This window comes from Macrotis lagotis, chromosome 1, assembly GCF_037893015.1.
Source record: "Macrotis lagotis isolate mMagLag1 chromosome 1, bilby.v1.9.chrom.fasta, whole genome shotgun sequence".
Taxonomy (NCBI): Eukaryota; Metazoa; Chordata; class Mammalia; order Peramelemorphia; family Peramelidae; genus Macrotis; species Macrotis lagotis.
Genome location: NC_133658.1, coordinates 330415039 through 330432510, shown reverse-complemented (window position 1 = coordinate 330432510; position 17472 = coordinate 330415039). Strand labels below are relative to the sequence as shown.

The following is a 17472-nucleotide window of genomic DNA, read 5'->3' as shown; positions in this document are numbered from 1 at the left end:
TGAGCCCTCTATAGGAAAAGTGAACCTAGGGCTGTCCTACCCCAAAATGCCCCAAGTGCCAAACTTATCTACCTCTACTTCTACATTTAAAACTTCTATTCCCACATTTATTAGTTCTCAAACAGATCTTAGCAGGAAAGAAATGATTGAACTAATTTGTACAAACATAAGTGATAATCCTTTAAATCCTTTCAGGAGACTCCTCAATTCAATTGACTCTAATAGAACAAAGTATAATCATATAAAAAGCCTTGTTAGATTTTGTCTAAGGGCCTCAAACACTTAATAATTACCTAGCTGTGTGGCCTTGGGCAAGTCACTTAACTCCATTTGCCTTGCAAAAACCTAAAAAAAAAAGATTTTGTCTAAGGGAAACATTATCACCAATAAGCTATATGCTGTCTCAGAAATACTGTTGGCTCATGAGGTGAAGCCTTTAGCTGGGAAACAACCACCCTTACCAATAACACAGAATATTCCCATAGTCAAGTACCCTAAATTTCCTGTAAGAATGTCTTTTTTTAATTTGTTATTTAAGGCAACGGGGTTAAGTGACTTGCCCAAGGTCACACAGCTAGGCAATTATTAAGTGTCTGGGGCTGGGTTTGAACTCAGGTATTTCTGCCTCCAGGGCCAGGGCTCTATCCACTGCACCACCTAGCTGCTCCCTCACCCTAAATTTCCTAACCTACAATGGGACTAGCTCAGGCTACAGTGAGAAAGTCTCTCTCACATGACTCTGGACTAGAATAAAAGACGTTTGCACTTTTTTCAACTGACTTGGTTTATTGTGACTCATTCTGCCTACCAGGCAGGGGTCTAGGAAGAGGGCCCTGAAGGGGCCTTGGGTGGGGAATAGCTAAACAAATTGTGGTACGTGAATATAATGGACTGTTATTGCAGTGTAAGAAAAGAGAAATAGGACCAGTACAGAGAAGCATGGAAAGACTTGATAAAGTATGAAGGACAGGGAAAACAATATACCCAATTACTGCTGTTCACTCCCTTCAGTCATGTCTTACTCTTGGTGACTCTATCTGGGATTTTCTTGGTAAAGATACTGGTTTGCATTTCCTTGTCTAGCTCATTTTTCAAATGCGGAAATAAACCATACACTGACTTGCCAAGGGTCACACAGCTAATAATTGTCTGAGATCAGATTCCAACTCAAGAAAATGAATCTTCCTGATTCCAGACTTGATGCTCTATACACTATGCCATTGAAGCAATGTACAACAGAAAGAACAAAATATATAATAATAAAACTGAATGATATATAACAAAAATGATCAAACTTGTTCCCAAAGAAGAGATAAGAAAATAGACTTCCTTTCTGTGTGTGAAACAATGCATAAAATGTCAGATTTGGTTCATATGCTGGTTAGTTTTATTTATTTTTTTAAATTTTTGTGATAAAAGATAATAATGATAATGTCTGTCCTTTATTCATGAAGAAGACCATGACATCAGGGAGGTAATGCCATGACAAGCATATGAATTGGATTTGAGTGAGGGTTACTGTGCTTAGTCACCAGCCTCACTTTCTCCTTCAGAGCCATCTGGGTCCAGTGGCCAGATATGAATCAGGATGAGGTGGCTCTGGACATGAGGCAGTCAGGTTAAGTGACTTGCCCTAAGTCACACAACTAGGAAGAGTCAAGTATCTGAGATTAGATTCAAACTCCTGATCTCCTGACTCCAAGGTCAATGCTCTATCTACTACACCACCTCGCTGCCCTTGTGACAAAGGATTGATCTCTGATTAAAAGAGGAATATATTCAGGAACAAAGTTGAGGTAAAAATAAGAGATGTCAACAATTTTCTTTAAAAATCAAGGAGGTCTCTTGTTCTCTCACATGGGCCTACTCCAATTCTGACCTTTTCCTTTCACCTGGACTGCTTTAAGAGCCTCCTAGATGATTTTTTCCCCAGGCTTTACTCTTTCTAATAAATATCACTGACCTAAGTAATCTTTCTAAAATGCTCAGGTATCATCATGCCATCATTTATTTAATGATGTCCTTTTCCCATAAGACAACCCTCAAATATCTTTGTTGATTGATGGAGTGATTGATTCCAAAGTCTGGCTCCATTCTCTTTTTACAGCTTTATGTACCAAGACCTACTCTAGGCACTGGAAATAAAAATATAAAAGGGAACTAACATTTATATTCTATAGTGAGTCAAACCAGTTAATTCATTATTCCTTATCTCATGGCTCATCTCTGTTCTTCTCTTTGTGCATACATTCATACCTGGAATGGTCTTTGGTCCTCCCCCGTTATTCTCCATGTTCAGGGCCCACTCATATGCCATCTTCTCCACCAAATCCTCACTGATTCATTCCAGATGTGTTCTCATCCCTCCGAGTCTCTCATAATCTGGTTCAACCTCTGCCTATGCACAAATCAGCTTGTGTTATAATTATTTGTGTATTTATCGTATCTCCTCCTCCCCACACCATTATAAGGTCCTTGAAGACCTGGGCAAAGCTTCCCCTCCCTGCCATAAATACTTAATAAATGTTGTAGGAATTAAATGAATTCTGAAGAATAGGAGTTATTTAACCTGGTATCTCTAAATTTATATATATATATATATATATATATAAATTTTACATATAAGTAGAATTGTTTCACTTTGTAACCTTATGTATTTTATTTTATGCATTTAAAAACATTATTCTGAGAAGGGGTTCATAGGCTTCAACAGATTGTTCAAGAAGTTCATGACTTAGAAAAAGGGAAGAAAGAAAAGAAAACTTTTACCCTAAACATTTACCTCAGGAAGCTTCTACTATGTTTTTCCTTGTAAGTCGGGATCAGTTATTTCTAGGACCAGTGACAGGCAATTTTGAGAAAACATTTATTATAAGATTTCCTTGCCATTTGAGGAGAATGTGTGTGAGGAAGAAACATCTCAAAATACTAACCACTAATACTAATCTCAAAATACTAATACTTCCTAACTTGTAATGGCCCATAAACTCAGAGCAATTTTAATGAATAACAAGGTTGTATGATATATCTCTTTTTTTCTTAAAAAGAGAAATTGCGACCTAAAGTATGAAGAAAAGAAAAAAACACAAATATCTTCTTGCATTATTTCAAAGATATTGCTCCTGAAATACAGTTATTAGTCAGATTCATTAAGATAAGATACCATAGCTTCATGAAGAGATTAGCATTTATTGTGGACTTCTGCAATATTCGGCCCAGGGAAAGGCTAATTGTTTTTAAATATCTTGTAGCTTCCAATGTCCTGAAATGGAATATTTTCTGATTCTATGAAGTGACTAAAATCTACTGTTTCCTCATAACAAGATAAGAGCCTTGAAAAGGGTTAATTCCCCCCTTAATTCCTCATGCCTAAAGCAAATAATCAAATATTAGTTTAGCCTCTACAAATGACTCTAAACAGCCCTCTGCCCTCATTCATAAAAAAAAAAAATCAACCTCTATGGAATTACATGGGGTGGTTATGGGAATCAGGGACTGGACCAGACAAAATTAACTAACTTTAAAGGCTTGTCTTCTTCCACAGACTAAAAAGGGAGGACCTAAATTGGGAAAGTCTTTGCAGGAGACAGCCTCTTCCAGACCCTGATGATAAGGATTCCTTTTCTGTTGCAGATGATGATGAACATGAATGGATTATCCGGACCTGTCGGAAAGGCTGGGATGAGTTTATTGGCCACAAAGCTAAGCTCTAATCAGCCCTACTACTTCTGGGATCAATGGTTACAGTTTTTGAGGTTGACATTTTCTAGTAGGAAATATCATTTGCCTATTTTAAGTAGAATTAAAGGCTTTTGGAGTTCACTACATCTGATGTGTTTTCCTCATAAAGAAGGGCCTCACTTGTAGTGGGTGGAGTATTATTGTTGAGGTCAGGTTCTCACTTCCCAAAGATCAGTCTCCCTTTGTGTTTACCTTATAATCACAAGTGATGATCTCTCTCTTTCAAAATTTAAAACATGGTCAGCTATGTTTGATAACCTAACTATAATTCTATAAAACCACTTTTTTGGATCACATTCATAAAAGAGCATGAAGGTGCCTTAGATTGAAAGGGGGAAGGTCTGAATTCAAGCACTGGCTCTTTCACTTGTTAATTGTGTGAAATGGAGCATGCTACTTAAATTCACTAAGTTATCTATAACATAGTGATAACAATACTCTCCTTTTTGAAATTATTAGGAGGAGCACATGAAACAACCTAAGTAAAAAAGTCATGAACATGACATCTATTATCATCACCAGTTCAGTGCACTAGTATTGACTAAATACCTATTGGGCCATAATGGGATTGACTATCTTGGGGCTCTTTAGACTGTGGCCACTGAGAAGAATAAAATTAACTGACCTATAAGAGAACTGGTACATGCTTTCATATGCAAAGTGAACTAAAAAGTGAACAGCTCTTGCCCTCAAAGTGCTTACAGTTAGGTGGGACGAAAGTGTTCAATACAAAAGTAAATCTGACACAGTTCTCTTAGAATATCAGAAATAATAACACTGAATGCATCTTACTGATTGTCAAAAATTCTGAGCAAAGTCCAAGTGGAATAGGGATTCTTTATCGATTATAGGATTCTCTAGGTGTTCTGGTTTGTGGATAATATGGTGTGAATTTTCTTAAGACCTGGACACTAAAGGGACTCCCAAATGAGACTGGTGGCATTCAAAAGAATAGTTTAGTTTAGCTAGGGCTGTGAAAAGACAAAATGGACACATTGCTTAATATTGAAGGTGGAGTCAGAAAACCTGGAGTAAAATCTTGTCTTTGCTGCTTTCTTCCTTTGCAGCCTTAAATTTAAGTCACTTAACTTCTTTCAAATAGAGTTTCCTCATTTGTAAAACAAAGAGGATAGACTCAATGCTATCCAAAGTTTCTTTTTGTTTAAAATTTTAAGTTGCTACCACCTCAACCCATACTTTTGCTACTGGGGATTTCTGTGTGTGCTAATCATGGAATATCATGAGCTCAGAAGAATCAAATCAAACTAGTGTTAGTAACTCCAAACAAGAATGGGTTCTTAGCAGTTTCTTATTTGTAAGAAATTGAAGAGACAGTTCATTGGAAATATCTTTGACATGCCATTAATTCCTCCTTCCATTGTCAGGCAAAGGTATAGCCAATACATTTTTGCCCCTGTATTTTCCCTAGAAGTTATTAGATCTAATATTCTATAAAATCTAATCTGGTATTTACAATGGTAAGAGTCATAGTGTCCAGACTGAGGAAGGTAACAATCTCTACTGCTTTCAGGTCTGATTATGTGTGTGAAATATCAGATATGCTTCTGGGAACCCTTCCAATGACCTTGCTCTTCAGTGCTATTGCTATGGAAAATGTCTGTGAGGAACTATGGTCACTATTCCCATAACACTACCTCTTTACTGACTCTGGGTTGCTTTTTCTATGGGACAGGAGTAGATAGTCCCAAAAATCCCCTTGACTGATAATAGTAATCAAAATAGCATTTAAATAACACTTTAAGATTTGCAAAGCCCTTTCCTCTAAATAACCTGTGGGATAAGAGGTGCAGTTATTATTAATCCTACTTTACAGTCAAATCCTGACAAGTTCCTTGCTGTAGATTGTTGTTGTTGTTCAGTCATATTGACTCTTCTGACTCCTGTGGACCTTAGCATACTGTCCATGGGGTTTTCTTGGTAGTGGATTAAGGCAAGGTTAAGTGACTTGCCTAGATTCACATAAGTAATAAAATGTCTGTTGCCCAATTTGAAGTCAGTTTCTGTTCACTGAGCCACCTCACTGCCTTTCTGCTATAGATTACACAGCATAATAAACCTAGATCTCTCTTGACTCCATTTCCAGAATTTCTTCTATTATATCATGCTGCCTCAGTTGAGCCTTGGGTCAAATCCCAATATTGTGAAAGAAGACTTAAATCCAATCTTTTCAGTTATATGTTTCATAATAATTCAGAAATTATTTTTTCAAGATATTTATTCACAGAATCTGAGCTAGAAGGGACCTCGGAAAATAGCTATCCCCCGGGAACATCTAATCCCAACTCTGCCCTAGGCAGAAATCCCTTCTATATTATGTATTAAATAAAGGCAGGAAAGAGGGCTCCATATCTCTTCTGCAATATCTTCTGCAGTCTCTCCTACAATATTAAAGAATTGCCAAGAGCAATGAGAGATTAAAGTATGCGGGCAGGAGTCACATAGTCAACATCTATCAGATACAGAACTTGAACTCATGTCTTCTTGAATTTAGTGCTCTCTCCATCCATTATATCACGCAGTCTCTCTTGGGCAATGGGAACAAATGCTGGTTTGATAAAATCCCAAACCCACCACTTGACTCTGGACTAATCACTTAATTCTTCTACTCCAGGTCTATGTTTCCTCATCAGTAAAATAATGAGGCTTGTAAGATTTCTGAATGCTCTAAATATAGTATGTTCTCTGGTGATCCCAATACGCCTAAAAATGGTCAGACTCTTTAAGGATGAAGAATATCCTAGCTCAGAAACTTGTTCCATAACTGGACAATTTTGTTAGGCAATTATTTTTTACATTAAGCCAAAGCCTAGATTTCTGAAACTTCTAATCACTGAACACAGTTTGACAATCTGAAGTCAAGCAAAATGTTGACTTCTTTCATTTAATAGCCCTTCAGATACATAAAGATGGTGGCCATGTCTTCCCTAAATTGCTCAAGAGTATAAACATCTCTTGATCCCTTTCATGATTCCCTAATGGTTTTGTTTCTATTCATTTCATCATCGTGGTTGTCCTCCTTTGGACACGTCACTACAACACTTTATAATTAGTGACAGAGATGTGCATCATGTAGTCAATTAACAAATATTTATTGAACACAAACTAATATTATACTTAAATTAGAAAAAATATTTACCCTCTTTTCAATGTCATTTTAACTGTAATCTTGGATCTTAAATAGCATGCATTCCCATGGAATGATGAATGTTTCCAGTGTCCTCAAAAATTGTATTTCTGAACCATAATACTAAAAGGGACTTAAATTGTCATCTGGTATTCTCTTAGAGAGATAAAGAAGTGGTCTTCTGACTTCCAGTTCAATGTTCTTTCAGATTAAAAAATATTAAATCACAGTAATCTTATTTGGTGAACTATTTGTTAACCAGTCAAGAAAATAAATCTAACAATGGCTATAGGATCATAGTATTTATTTTGATCAGAGGTTTTAGAGTTGAAAGGTACACTGGTGATTATCTAGCCCAGTTTTCTTTATTTTTAAGGAAACTGCAATCTAGAGAGTTGTCCAAAGATCACAGAAGTATCAAAGTTGAGATTCTAACCCAAGTCTTCCAACTCGAGATCTAGTGTTTTCCTCACTTCTTGTGCTCATCTGTTAATGCTTGTTATGTCATATGATGACCATTGAGAACTCATTCCTACCATCCCTTATGGCCTTATTCCTTTCCTGCAGTCTCAAAGAATCATTTCCCTTGCTCACACAAGCATCCTTTCCTAAATTTAAGGCAGTGGAAACAGTGTGTCTTTCTCCCACAGTATCTTTCCCATCTGGCCTCTCTTTTTTCATTGCAACTGACCTCAGTGAGGCTCTCAATTTTGTTGCCTAAATCACTAACATAGCTTCCATTTGATCTTTTTTCCATCAGTATGTTCCCTTTCCAATCCATTTTGGATTGAACCTCTTAAGTGATCTTATTAAAATAGCTTTATATGTTACTCCATGTGCAAGTTATTCATTTGAAAAATAGTCATAGCAATTCATTATATTACAACTCACTAGGTTTCTGTGATGAAAACAACCATAAACTTTAATACTCTATAGAATTATAGCTTATTATTACCTCAAATTATTTTATGTAAACCATTCTTGTTCTGCCCTTTGCCAACTCTGCCTTTTCTCACACTAGCATCTGACCATTTTCCCATCCTTATTTGTTGATGTTCCCTCCTTTTGAGACCCAACAGATCTCATCTCTTCTGTAAAGTCTTCCATTCCACACCTTCCAAGTAAAAGTGTTTTCTTCTTCCTCAAATCTGTAATACCACTTTGCCTGGACTTATGCTTATTTAACTTATCCCTGCATCATAGTTATTTGTGTAGTTGTTCTTCCTACAATTAAAATGTAAGCTTCCTTTGTCACTTTAGATACAGAACTTAACACATAGTCTTACATATAATATTTGCTTAATATTTTTGAATAGAATTCCTCTATTTGTCAAATTGTGAGATGGCTCAAGAATCTAGAAGGGGAAAAGTTGAGTCTAAAACAATTAACTTGGAAAATTCCACTAATTCTATAGAATTGAAAAGATCATGATTTCTTTGAATCAAAGGGGACTTGCAAAAGGTCATTGAGTTCATCCTGTTCTCTTTCATTGGATAACTAAGGACAAAGGCTCCAATCCCTTGATGGGTTGAAACCACACATGTCCTCTGCTTCAAGGTGTGTAGTCTAATAGGAGAAAAAACAAGAATGGTTGCTTCTATCTATTTAAGTTCCTCTTGATGCCTTCCTTTCTTTCTCTCTTTGGTCTTTATGTCAGTCTATACTAATAGTGACTGGGCCTGAGCCTGACCTCAGAGAAGCATTGAGTTAAGAGATTTTCATCTACCATACCTGCTAGCCTCAATAGTCAACCCCATTCTCTTCAATTGTAAATTCCCTCATGGAACATAGTGATTGGTGAATTAAAACTTATAAATCATTCAAAGACAGAAAGGTACAAAGTGGGCACAAACAATCTCAAACATGGGCCTAACTAGGATTTTTGTGTTAGGGGCTTTTAATAGTAGAAAAGGAGGTATACCAGTTTTATTGGAAAAATGAGGCAACAGGTAGACAACTTCAGTAATACATGGGTATTACCATGAGACCAGAGGAATTTAAGTCCTTTTAGTATTTGGTAGATTGAAGATTTGTAGTAAAACTTGGAGAATGGTTTAGGATAAAGGCATAGAATGATATTAACTTGGGTCTTTGATATACAGAGTTATATATAGTGCCTCAAAATATATAGTGCCTTAAAGTCTGCACTGCATTTTTCTTACAAACCCTACTTTATGTATGAGGAAACTGAGACATAGAGAGATGATGGCACAACTAGCAGATAGTGGGGACAGGAGTCAAACCCAGGTTTCTTGTGATTCCCAATCCAGCACTCTTTTTACTCACCCTCCTGCTTCCAGATCACTTTTTTAGCATTCTAAGTAAACTCAACAGTTCAAATTGACGTGGCATCTATTCTGTCCCCTACAGCAATGGAAGAAAGTGCTAGTTAGCAGTGGTGGGGAACTGCTTTCTTTTCCCTCTTCTTGGAGCTTGGGTAACAGACGGCATTGATTGGGTAATTACCCCAAGGAACACCATTGCCAGTTTAATGACCAGTTTGCTAACTGGGAAATTGTAACAATTTACCAGATATGTGCTAAGCTCCCTGGCAGCTGGTGATTAACCAAATAATCACACACTGGGACAGGGGTTCCCAAGGCGTGATCCATCCACTAAGAATCAAATGGAAAAAATGGAATTACATCATTTTCTTGATGTAAGTGCCAGCACTTCTATTTGCATTAACTTTATTTATTACACAAATAAGACATTTACAAAGCACACAACATTAAAAGTATGTAACAAAACAGACATTGGTTTTACAAAAAAGTGCTTACAATTTTGTGTGTGTGTGTTTTTGTCTTCCCTTTTGTTTTGTTATTTAAATAAATATTAGTTTTGAATGCCTGCTGTGTCCAAGGCTGCTCTAACCATAGTAGTGGAGATCTGTTGGATCTTCAGTATGCTGGGACCACATGAGCCACCTTAGGAATACAACTCTGGGGCAAAGTCTTAAGTTGAACTTGTGTCTGTGGTGACTTCTAATACATGGTTCACTCATTGATCTTCCCTCTCAGTTGGGGTTGGAGGTTCTAACCATTATAAACAAAGAAATCACTGGAAACATTTTAGTAAGCAATTCTGAAACCACTCCCTTCTCTGAGATCTGGGACCAGCTGTTAAAATTAAATAGTGTTTATGATTCAGAGATCTTCTTATAGCAACCCCCCTCCTCATTTCATCCCCTTCCCTGCCACTTAGAGCTGGAAAGTGCCTTAGAGAAAAGAATGTTAGAGTAAGAAGAAACTTAGGATATAGAATTTTAGAGATGGAAGGTATCTTAAAACATAGAATGTTAGAATGTAGAACATAGACTATTACAGCCACAAGGGACTATGGAGTATGGAATGTTAAAACTAGAGTATAGAATGTTGGAGTTAAAAGGAACCTCAGACCAAAGAAGAGGTGGAAAGGATCTTGATCACTTTAATTTTGCAGACTAGGGAGTAGAGGCCCAGAGAAGGGAGGGAATTTGTCTAAGGTTTCTAAACTCTTTATAAGACCCTTTCTGTCACATCAAATTTTGTTATAGTTTGCCCTTGCTATTCCTGTAAATAGCACTCAGGCACACTTTAATCATGCATCATGAAAGTCTCTTGCATTCTGTGGCTCATTCTAACATATATGCAGTAAACAAAGTTACCTGTGATGGAAGCTATATGGAATGAATGACCTGAGATAAAGTTTAATTAGCAATGATTGCAACTGAGAAATGGATAAGATGATTTTTGAAGCATTTAGATAATTAACAAAATGAAAGAAAGTCATATTCTTGGCACAATAAGTTATTTTTCCATATGCATAATCACTGTTGTTTTAAAGTTATATAGGAGTTGGACTGTAAGTGAAAAATCTGGAGCTTAATGGATACAAAAGAATCTACTTCCTAGAGGAGTTTTTGACTTCACTGAAGAATGGGCTTTAGAGCAAGCTTGGGGCAAGGCAGTAAATCTCTCTGGAGATATGTGCAGTCACTATCCCTGAGGCAGCTTGCCAGTTAATGAGCAGGACTTGCTTTGTGCTGCTAAGCCCACCTGCTTCTACTGGAGAGAGCTATCTGATGAGAAGCTCAGAGAATAGGTAATACCTACTGTGGAAGGCCAGTCACTGTTTGGTGAATCTTTTTCCTCAATCTTTAGTCCAAACTCCAATGGTCTTGATGAAGGGGGATGGGGCTACAAGTAGAAACTTGTTATCAGCATCTTCAAAATGAACATCTTCCAGAGCCTTAGCTGAAGGGCCTAGCATTTCCTTCTCTCCTGAACTGTGAGGAGAATCACTGACATATTATTCCATTGTCAGCTAGTGTAGGGCTATGTCTAGTACACAAAGGTCCTATAATTCTCATCTGCTATCTCTTTATATTCCTAAAAGAAAGCTCCCAGGAAGGTTTAGAATGAGGCTCATCATCAGAAAGATGATTTTGTCCTGCACCTGTTTCTTTTATTTAAGACACATACACCATGGCTTCCTAACCTGTCTCTTGCACTATTTTGGGAAGAGAACATACCTGTGGCCCCATTTGTGCCCATCAAATTTAGTCCCTCCAAAATTGCTTTGAAATGCCTGGGGCTCTGGTCTGCTACAGGATTCAGTCTCTTTAATTGATTGAAATTTACAGTGTTCTTCCTTGTCCTACTACTGCAGGTATTCTGTGCTGACCCTATACAAAGCAATTTAGAGGTATTTGCCCCCCTACTATATCCATCTGCTGAAAAAGTTAAAGATACAATCATTCTGATAAAATAACATTTTGCTCTGTACTCTGTATATAAGTTGTACAACCTGAAGGACTAATCAGTTTTTCCCCTCTTGATTTCCATCTTGTTTCTGTTTATTTTCTTTAAAAAATGAGTTCCCTGTCACTGGAGGTATTCAAGCAGAGGTTGAAGGGCTAATTGGCAGGAAAAGGGATGCATGCTTTTGATGGGGTTTAGATGAGATGACCCCTAAGGTCTCTTCCAGCTTAGAGATTCTAAGATTCTATGACATCATTAAATTGCTCCTTGGGATGGGGTTAAAGTGAATGGTTAAGTTCTCTGCTTGGTTTGTCAAGTTTTTCCCCCCACCTAGATATTGCCATAAACTGGAGAAAAGAAGAACAACGACATTCTGAAAACTGGCAGTTGGATATATATCCACTGACTTAAAGGTTCAAAGATTCCCATAGACTTCATGCCCAGTGCGGGGCCACCTTTTCTTCTGGCTGGGTAAGTTCTTCGTTTGCATCCTATGTGGCTCTCCAAGCTGGTGAGTCTCACTTTGTTCTCTTAATTAACTTGACACAACCAGACAGATGGAAATGATAAAATTAGAACACAGTTTTCTTTTGGGAATTCCCACAAAAACTGTATAGTTTCTCAAACAAAAGCAACTGAGTGGATTATATTTGGGGTTGTCAACTATTCAGAACTCATAGATGGTCTCAAGGAAATGGGTAACAAAGGCCAATATTGAAAAAAAATAATAAATTGGATATTTACTGTCCTGACAATTTCATTCTTTCTTAATTCTAATTCACTCAAGTTGAAAATTACTCCAGTTTCAATAAAAATAAAAGTTTTTTCACCCTGTTTCCAAATTTTTGGGGCTTTGCCTTTCAAGAAGTAGCCTCAGGAGTGTTCCCAGGAGCTCTGGGGATCCAGACCTGGTTGGCCTTGATCTGCACAACTTTGGGCCTGCTTTCAGCAGGAGGGGAGAACTGGCCCCAGAAGGCTGAGCAGGGACCTGGAACTGGCTGGTGGTTCTTGGGAATGAATGGAAAGGCTGAGACAGAAGCCACTAGTCATAGGGGGCAGACATACAGGATTTCAGTGACTGAGGGGCAGCTGTGGAATCACCATAGACAGATGTGGAAGAGTCTGCGTGGTCAGTACTGAAAAAGGATGACCTGTTGGGAGAAGAAAATAGACAAGGAGGGTTAGACAACTCATTCAGGGTCCCATCTGTCATTCTGCCAGCCATTGCAGCTTAAAGTCATGCTTTAGGACTGGAAGCTCCTCAAAGAATGACTCTTGTTGCTTGCTTTCCTTCACTGAAATAATTGGGAACAAAACTTTATTTTTTATTTAAAAAATGTGTCTGACATGTAGCTTTCCCTTTCCACTAAATAATGTTCACACCCATATATCCAGAGGCAAACAGGGTGGTATATGACAGATTGAAGGATGACACTGGGTATAAAGAATAATGAAGATGAAACTAGCTGACATTTATAAGATACTTAAAGATTACAAAGTGCCTTGATATTCATTATGTCTGAATCTCATAATAACTCAGTGATGTGGAAAATCCAAATATTAGTGCCCCCTCTACCCATTTTGTAGATGAGGAAACTGAGGCTCACGAGTCTAAGTGACTTTTCCAGGGTTACACATCTAGTTAAGTGAAAAATATGGCCTAACTAGACTTAGCAACTCTCCCCTTCAGTCCACCAAAGAGAAATTTACTTCCTCAAGACTAGACATGAACTCTTCTCTGAGTTCACTAGGGAAGTTCAATACTCTGGGAATCTATCCACAACAAGCAACTGTAATCCCCAATAATCTCTCAAAAGAGAGTGCACCTTGAATTCACTGATTCCATTTGTTCTGATCAGAGAACAAGAATTGAAAAACAAGTATGGAAGTCAGAAGATCTAGGTTTGAGATAAGACTTTCTTTGTGACTTTAGGCACTGAAGTCACTTCTAATTCTTACTTTCCTCATCCATCAAAAGAGAGATGATCAATACTTGCGCTATTTACTTTACACAGTGGTTTGCTTATTTCACATACATTATATGTATAAAAAAATCTCTGCAACCATAAAGCACCATATACATATAAATTATTATTATTCACCGAATCTTATTTCCTTGCTATTAAGTTCTGCTCTTTTTGCCTCATTATTCATTTGCTTGTAGAGCATTTTGATCACACTTAACTACTGACAAGAAACTCTAGTCCCCTGACTAGAGAAGGCTTCCCTTTCTTCTCAGCCAAGGACAACAATGTCTTAAAGTGACCACAGTCAGGAAAGTTTTCAAGTAACCAACATCATGTTATTGCCTTGGTCCCTTTGGTTTGATCTAGATTCAGTGACAAAATACTTCATTCTACCTACACTTGACAGGGAGGATATGGGGACGTGGAGAAGAATCCCACAGGCAGAAGAGGAAAAGAAAATGATTGGGGAAAAGCTCTAGTAGATGGTTGTGTACAATCAAGATGACTGAGGAAGAAAAAGTCATTGTAGTATAGTACTGAAATGGAAACAATAATGTTAGAACATAAACCATAAGACATTACACCTGGAAAGGATGTTAGAACCCAGCGATCTTAGAAATGAGATGACAGAATATGGAATGTTCTTTATAACTGTAAAAGACCATAGAAGATTTTCTACTACCTCTTTCTTTTCTTAGATCAAAAAACCAAGGCCCAGAGGTGGAGTGATTTGGACAAATTAACCTAGGGCAGCAAGTGGCAAATTTAGGATTAGTATCTCTTCAGTGAATGTTTCTTTGATTTACATTACTTATTGAAAATGAAATGTACAAGGTTAATGTTAGAGAGGACTGTGATAGAAATAGCTAGAGGTATACCTATTGTTTTGGAAATAAGTAGCTCTTGAAGTGAGTTTAGAACCTCATCTTCCTGAACTGTCCCCTCTCTTTATACTTTCCTCCTAATTCCAATGTCAAATGTTATGAAATGCTCTACAATAATCTCCACCATAAACCCTATGTTAATCATCAGACCTTTAGATTGCAAACCAAAGTCACTGTGAATTTTGTCAAAATGGACCAGCAGATAGGGAGTGATTACTCTCTCTAACCAGAAGAAGTGGAGGAAATGATCCAGGAAACTCTCCAGGCATAGTTTCAGGCATAGTACATACTAGATCTTCTGGAAAGAGAGAGGTTGCTAGAGAGTATTCACCACCACCATGTAAGTGGTTTTATGTTTCTACCTACTGCCAAGGGTAGGCAACCAATTCCATAACATAAGGAAGGAAGGCATAGTCAAGCTATAATTGAAAATGAGAGGATGCAAGTACAAAACAGAATAGCTCCTTTTCAAAAGCTTATATATATTTTTTCCCTATGAATATTACAGATCTAAGTCAGAGATATTTTGAAGGTCACATTAAAAGAAGATTTTTTTTTTAAAATTAAGAACCTCATTACCAGAATTGGAAGTTAATGCAAAGAAAGACTGGGTTTAGAAAACTTTGAAGTTGGTCAACTAAGAGGAAATGGATACTGCTGAAAAAAATAACTCTAATCCATGCACTGAACAGAGAATGTAGTCTAGGGGGTGAGAAGAAAACTCATGTTAACAATAGAAGCCACAGAGATATATCATCATCAGTAACATTTCTCAGCTCTTACAGTCAGGACCACACAATCTAGCTCTTTGTAACTTTAAGGAACTGTTAACATTAATATGTGTTAATTTTGTCTTCCCATCTAGATTATTAACTCCTCCAGGGTAGATTATTAGGTTTTTTTGTGTCTTTCCCATACCAATGTCTAGCATATAGTAACTATTCAAACTTTCTGGTTAATGGGGTTATCAGACTGAAACTTGTCTCCCTCATCTTCCATTGAATTGGAATTTTAAATACAAGTAAAGATGTAAGTGATAGGGGCAGCAAGGTGGCTCAGTGAATAGAGTACCAGCCTTGGAGACTGGAGGACCTGAGTTTAAATCCAGCCTCAAACACTTAATAATTACTTAATTCTGTGACCTTGGGCAAGTCACTTAACCTCATTGCCTTAAATAAATAAATTTTTTAAAAAAGATGCAAGTGACAGAAGTGAAGAGGCCTTATCAACGAAGAGGATAGCTTCACCTTAATCTTTGTTTTTGTTTTTTTTTTTTGGTTTTTACAAGGCAATGGGGTTAAGTGACTTATTCAAGTTCCACAGCTAGGTAATGTGTTTGAGGTCAAATTTGAACTCAGGTCCTCCTGACTCCACAGCTGGTACTCTATATACTCTATATACTGGTACTCTATACTGTGTCACCTTAGCAGCACCCCCTTCACCATAATCTTAAAATAAAGAACTATGATACAACTCACTAAAGAGCTGAATTTTCATAAGAGCTAGAAATATAAGAATACCAGATAATAAAATAAAAAACTCACATAGTGCTGTAAGTTTCAAAGTGCTTAGCTCTCAGCAATGTAAGGTATGCAAAATTAAATATGCAAAGTAAAATGGGGATTTTACGGATGAGTAAAACTTAAGAGAGTTTATCTCAAATTTGCTGAATTTTCTGAAGTCATATAGCTAAGTCAAAGTGTCAGAGCTCTGGTCTTCTGATTCCAAACTCATCTACCACACCACAGCAACACTTAAGAGAATCCTCGGGTCCTGAGGGACAAGGGGTAGCTCTTTTCCTAAGTTTAGGACTGAAATGTTAGAATTCTTTTCAGATAGGCTGGATCACTCTGATGCCTTTCAGCTGTGAGATTCAAAGATTATGCAGCCATTGTCATTGAAACCTCACACAAGATCATAAACCTTAGCTACTTATCTTCACTATCTCAAGGACCCAGAATCTCTTCAATGTGAATACTGAGAGCATAATAGGATTTAGTTTGGGAAAGGACTTCAAAAGTGATCTAGTCCAACTTTCATTATAGATGAGAAAAATGAAGCCCAGAGAAGGAAATTGCTCTATGTTTATATGATGTGGCAAAAGCACACTTGAACCCAGGTCTTGTAACTTCAAATATAGCGATCTTTCTACTACATCTTGCCTACCAGTAACATGCTGTTTTCTTCCATTAATAGAAATGGAAACTCCCTCCCCAGAAAATTTCATTACCTGGCATGACTCCAGTGGGGGTAGGTTGGTCCTTGTGTACAAGGCTTCTATTTCAAGCCTTTTCAGTTTGTTAGGATCCCCCACCCTCCTTGTACTTCTTGGCAAAGCCACGAAGAAGCCACAGTCACTCCCACACTATGATGAAACACTGGGGGAGGACCTCATTGGAAATCAGCAATGATGACAAAAAAAGCACAACAATTACATCTTTGTCTGGACTGGATTCATACACTCCTTAAAACTGAGATGTTTATCATATCTTGGATTAAATCCCCCCCCCCCCCCCGTCAGCACTTCTAAATACCTGTGATCATGGAATCATAGAAGCTTAGAGTTGGAAGGGACCTCCAAGGTCATGATGTCACTAGGAGATTTCTAGTCTAACAATAGATTATTACCATGTAGAATGAAAGCTATTTTATTCTATATTCTTTCAACTGCAAGCCTCTATTAACCATCACTTCTACAATGATAATTGATGTGCACAACAATGACCCCAAGACCCTGCCAGATCATGAAGTGCTTTCTAAATCACCTATGAAAGATTAAATTATGTTCAGTATAGTTCTGATGTTAAGCATATTTTATTTTATTCTGATAATCTGAAAATTGGTAATTCATGTATAGCATATATAATAATTCTCTATCATGATAACTGATGAATAAAAATGGCCCATTCCTTAATTATAATGAATAATGAAGAGATGACCTTGGATAAGTCTGAGCCTCAGTTTTTTCATCAATTAAATGGGAATATAATAT

General features: G+C 37.3%; 2 protein-coding genes across 5 annotated transcripts in view; one reads left to right on the top strand and one right to left on the bottom strand.

Moving 5' to 3' along the window:
* Nucleotides 1-17429, top strand: part of MORN5 (MORN repeat containing 5) — a 60977-nt gene extending 43548 nt beyond the window's left edge. The window contains exon 5 of one of the 2 annotated variants that reach the window (XM_074211648.1): nucleotides 3634-17429. In XM_074211648.1, the coding sequence (XP_074067749.1) occupies nucleotides 3634-3713 (80 nt within the window). In that variant the 3' untranslated portion in view covers nucleotides 3714-17429. The remainder of the gene's footprint in view (nucleotides 1-3633) is intronic. The other variant, XM_074211650.1, reaches the window with a different exon arrangement.
* Nucleotides 1-17472, bottom strand: part of LHX6 (LIM homeobox 6) — a 73252-nt gene that overhangs the window by 28438 nt on the left and 27342 nt on the right. For 2 of the 3 annotated variants that reach the window (XR_012473654.1, XR_012473655.1), the window contains exons 7-8: nucleotides 9174-12780; nucleotides 2257-2394 (exon numbers count right to left, since the gene is read on the bottom strand). Coding sequence is in view for 1 of the 3 variants with exons in the window: in XM_074211647.1 (XP_074067748.1) it covers nucleotides 12760-12780 (21 nt within the window). In the remaining 2 variants the exon portion in view is untranslated. Of the gene's footprint in view, nucleotides 1-2256; nucleotides 2395-8282; nucleotides 12781-17472 lie in introns of those variants that run through there. The other variant, XM_074211647.1, reaches the window with a different exon arrangement.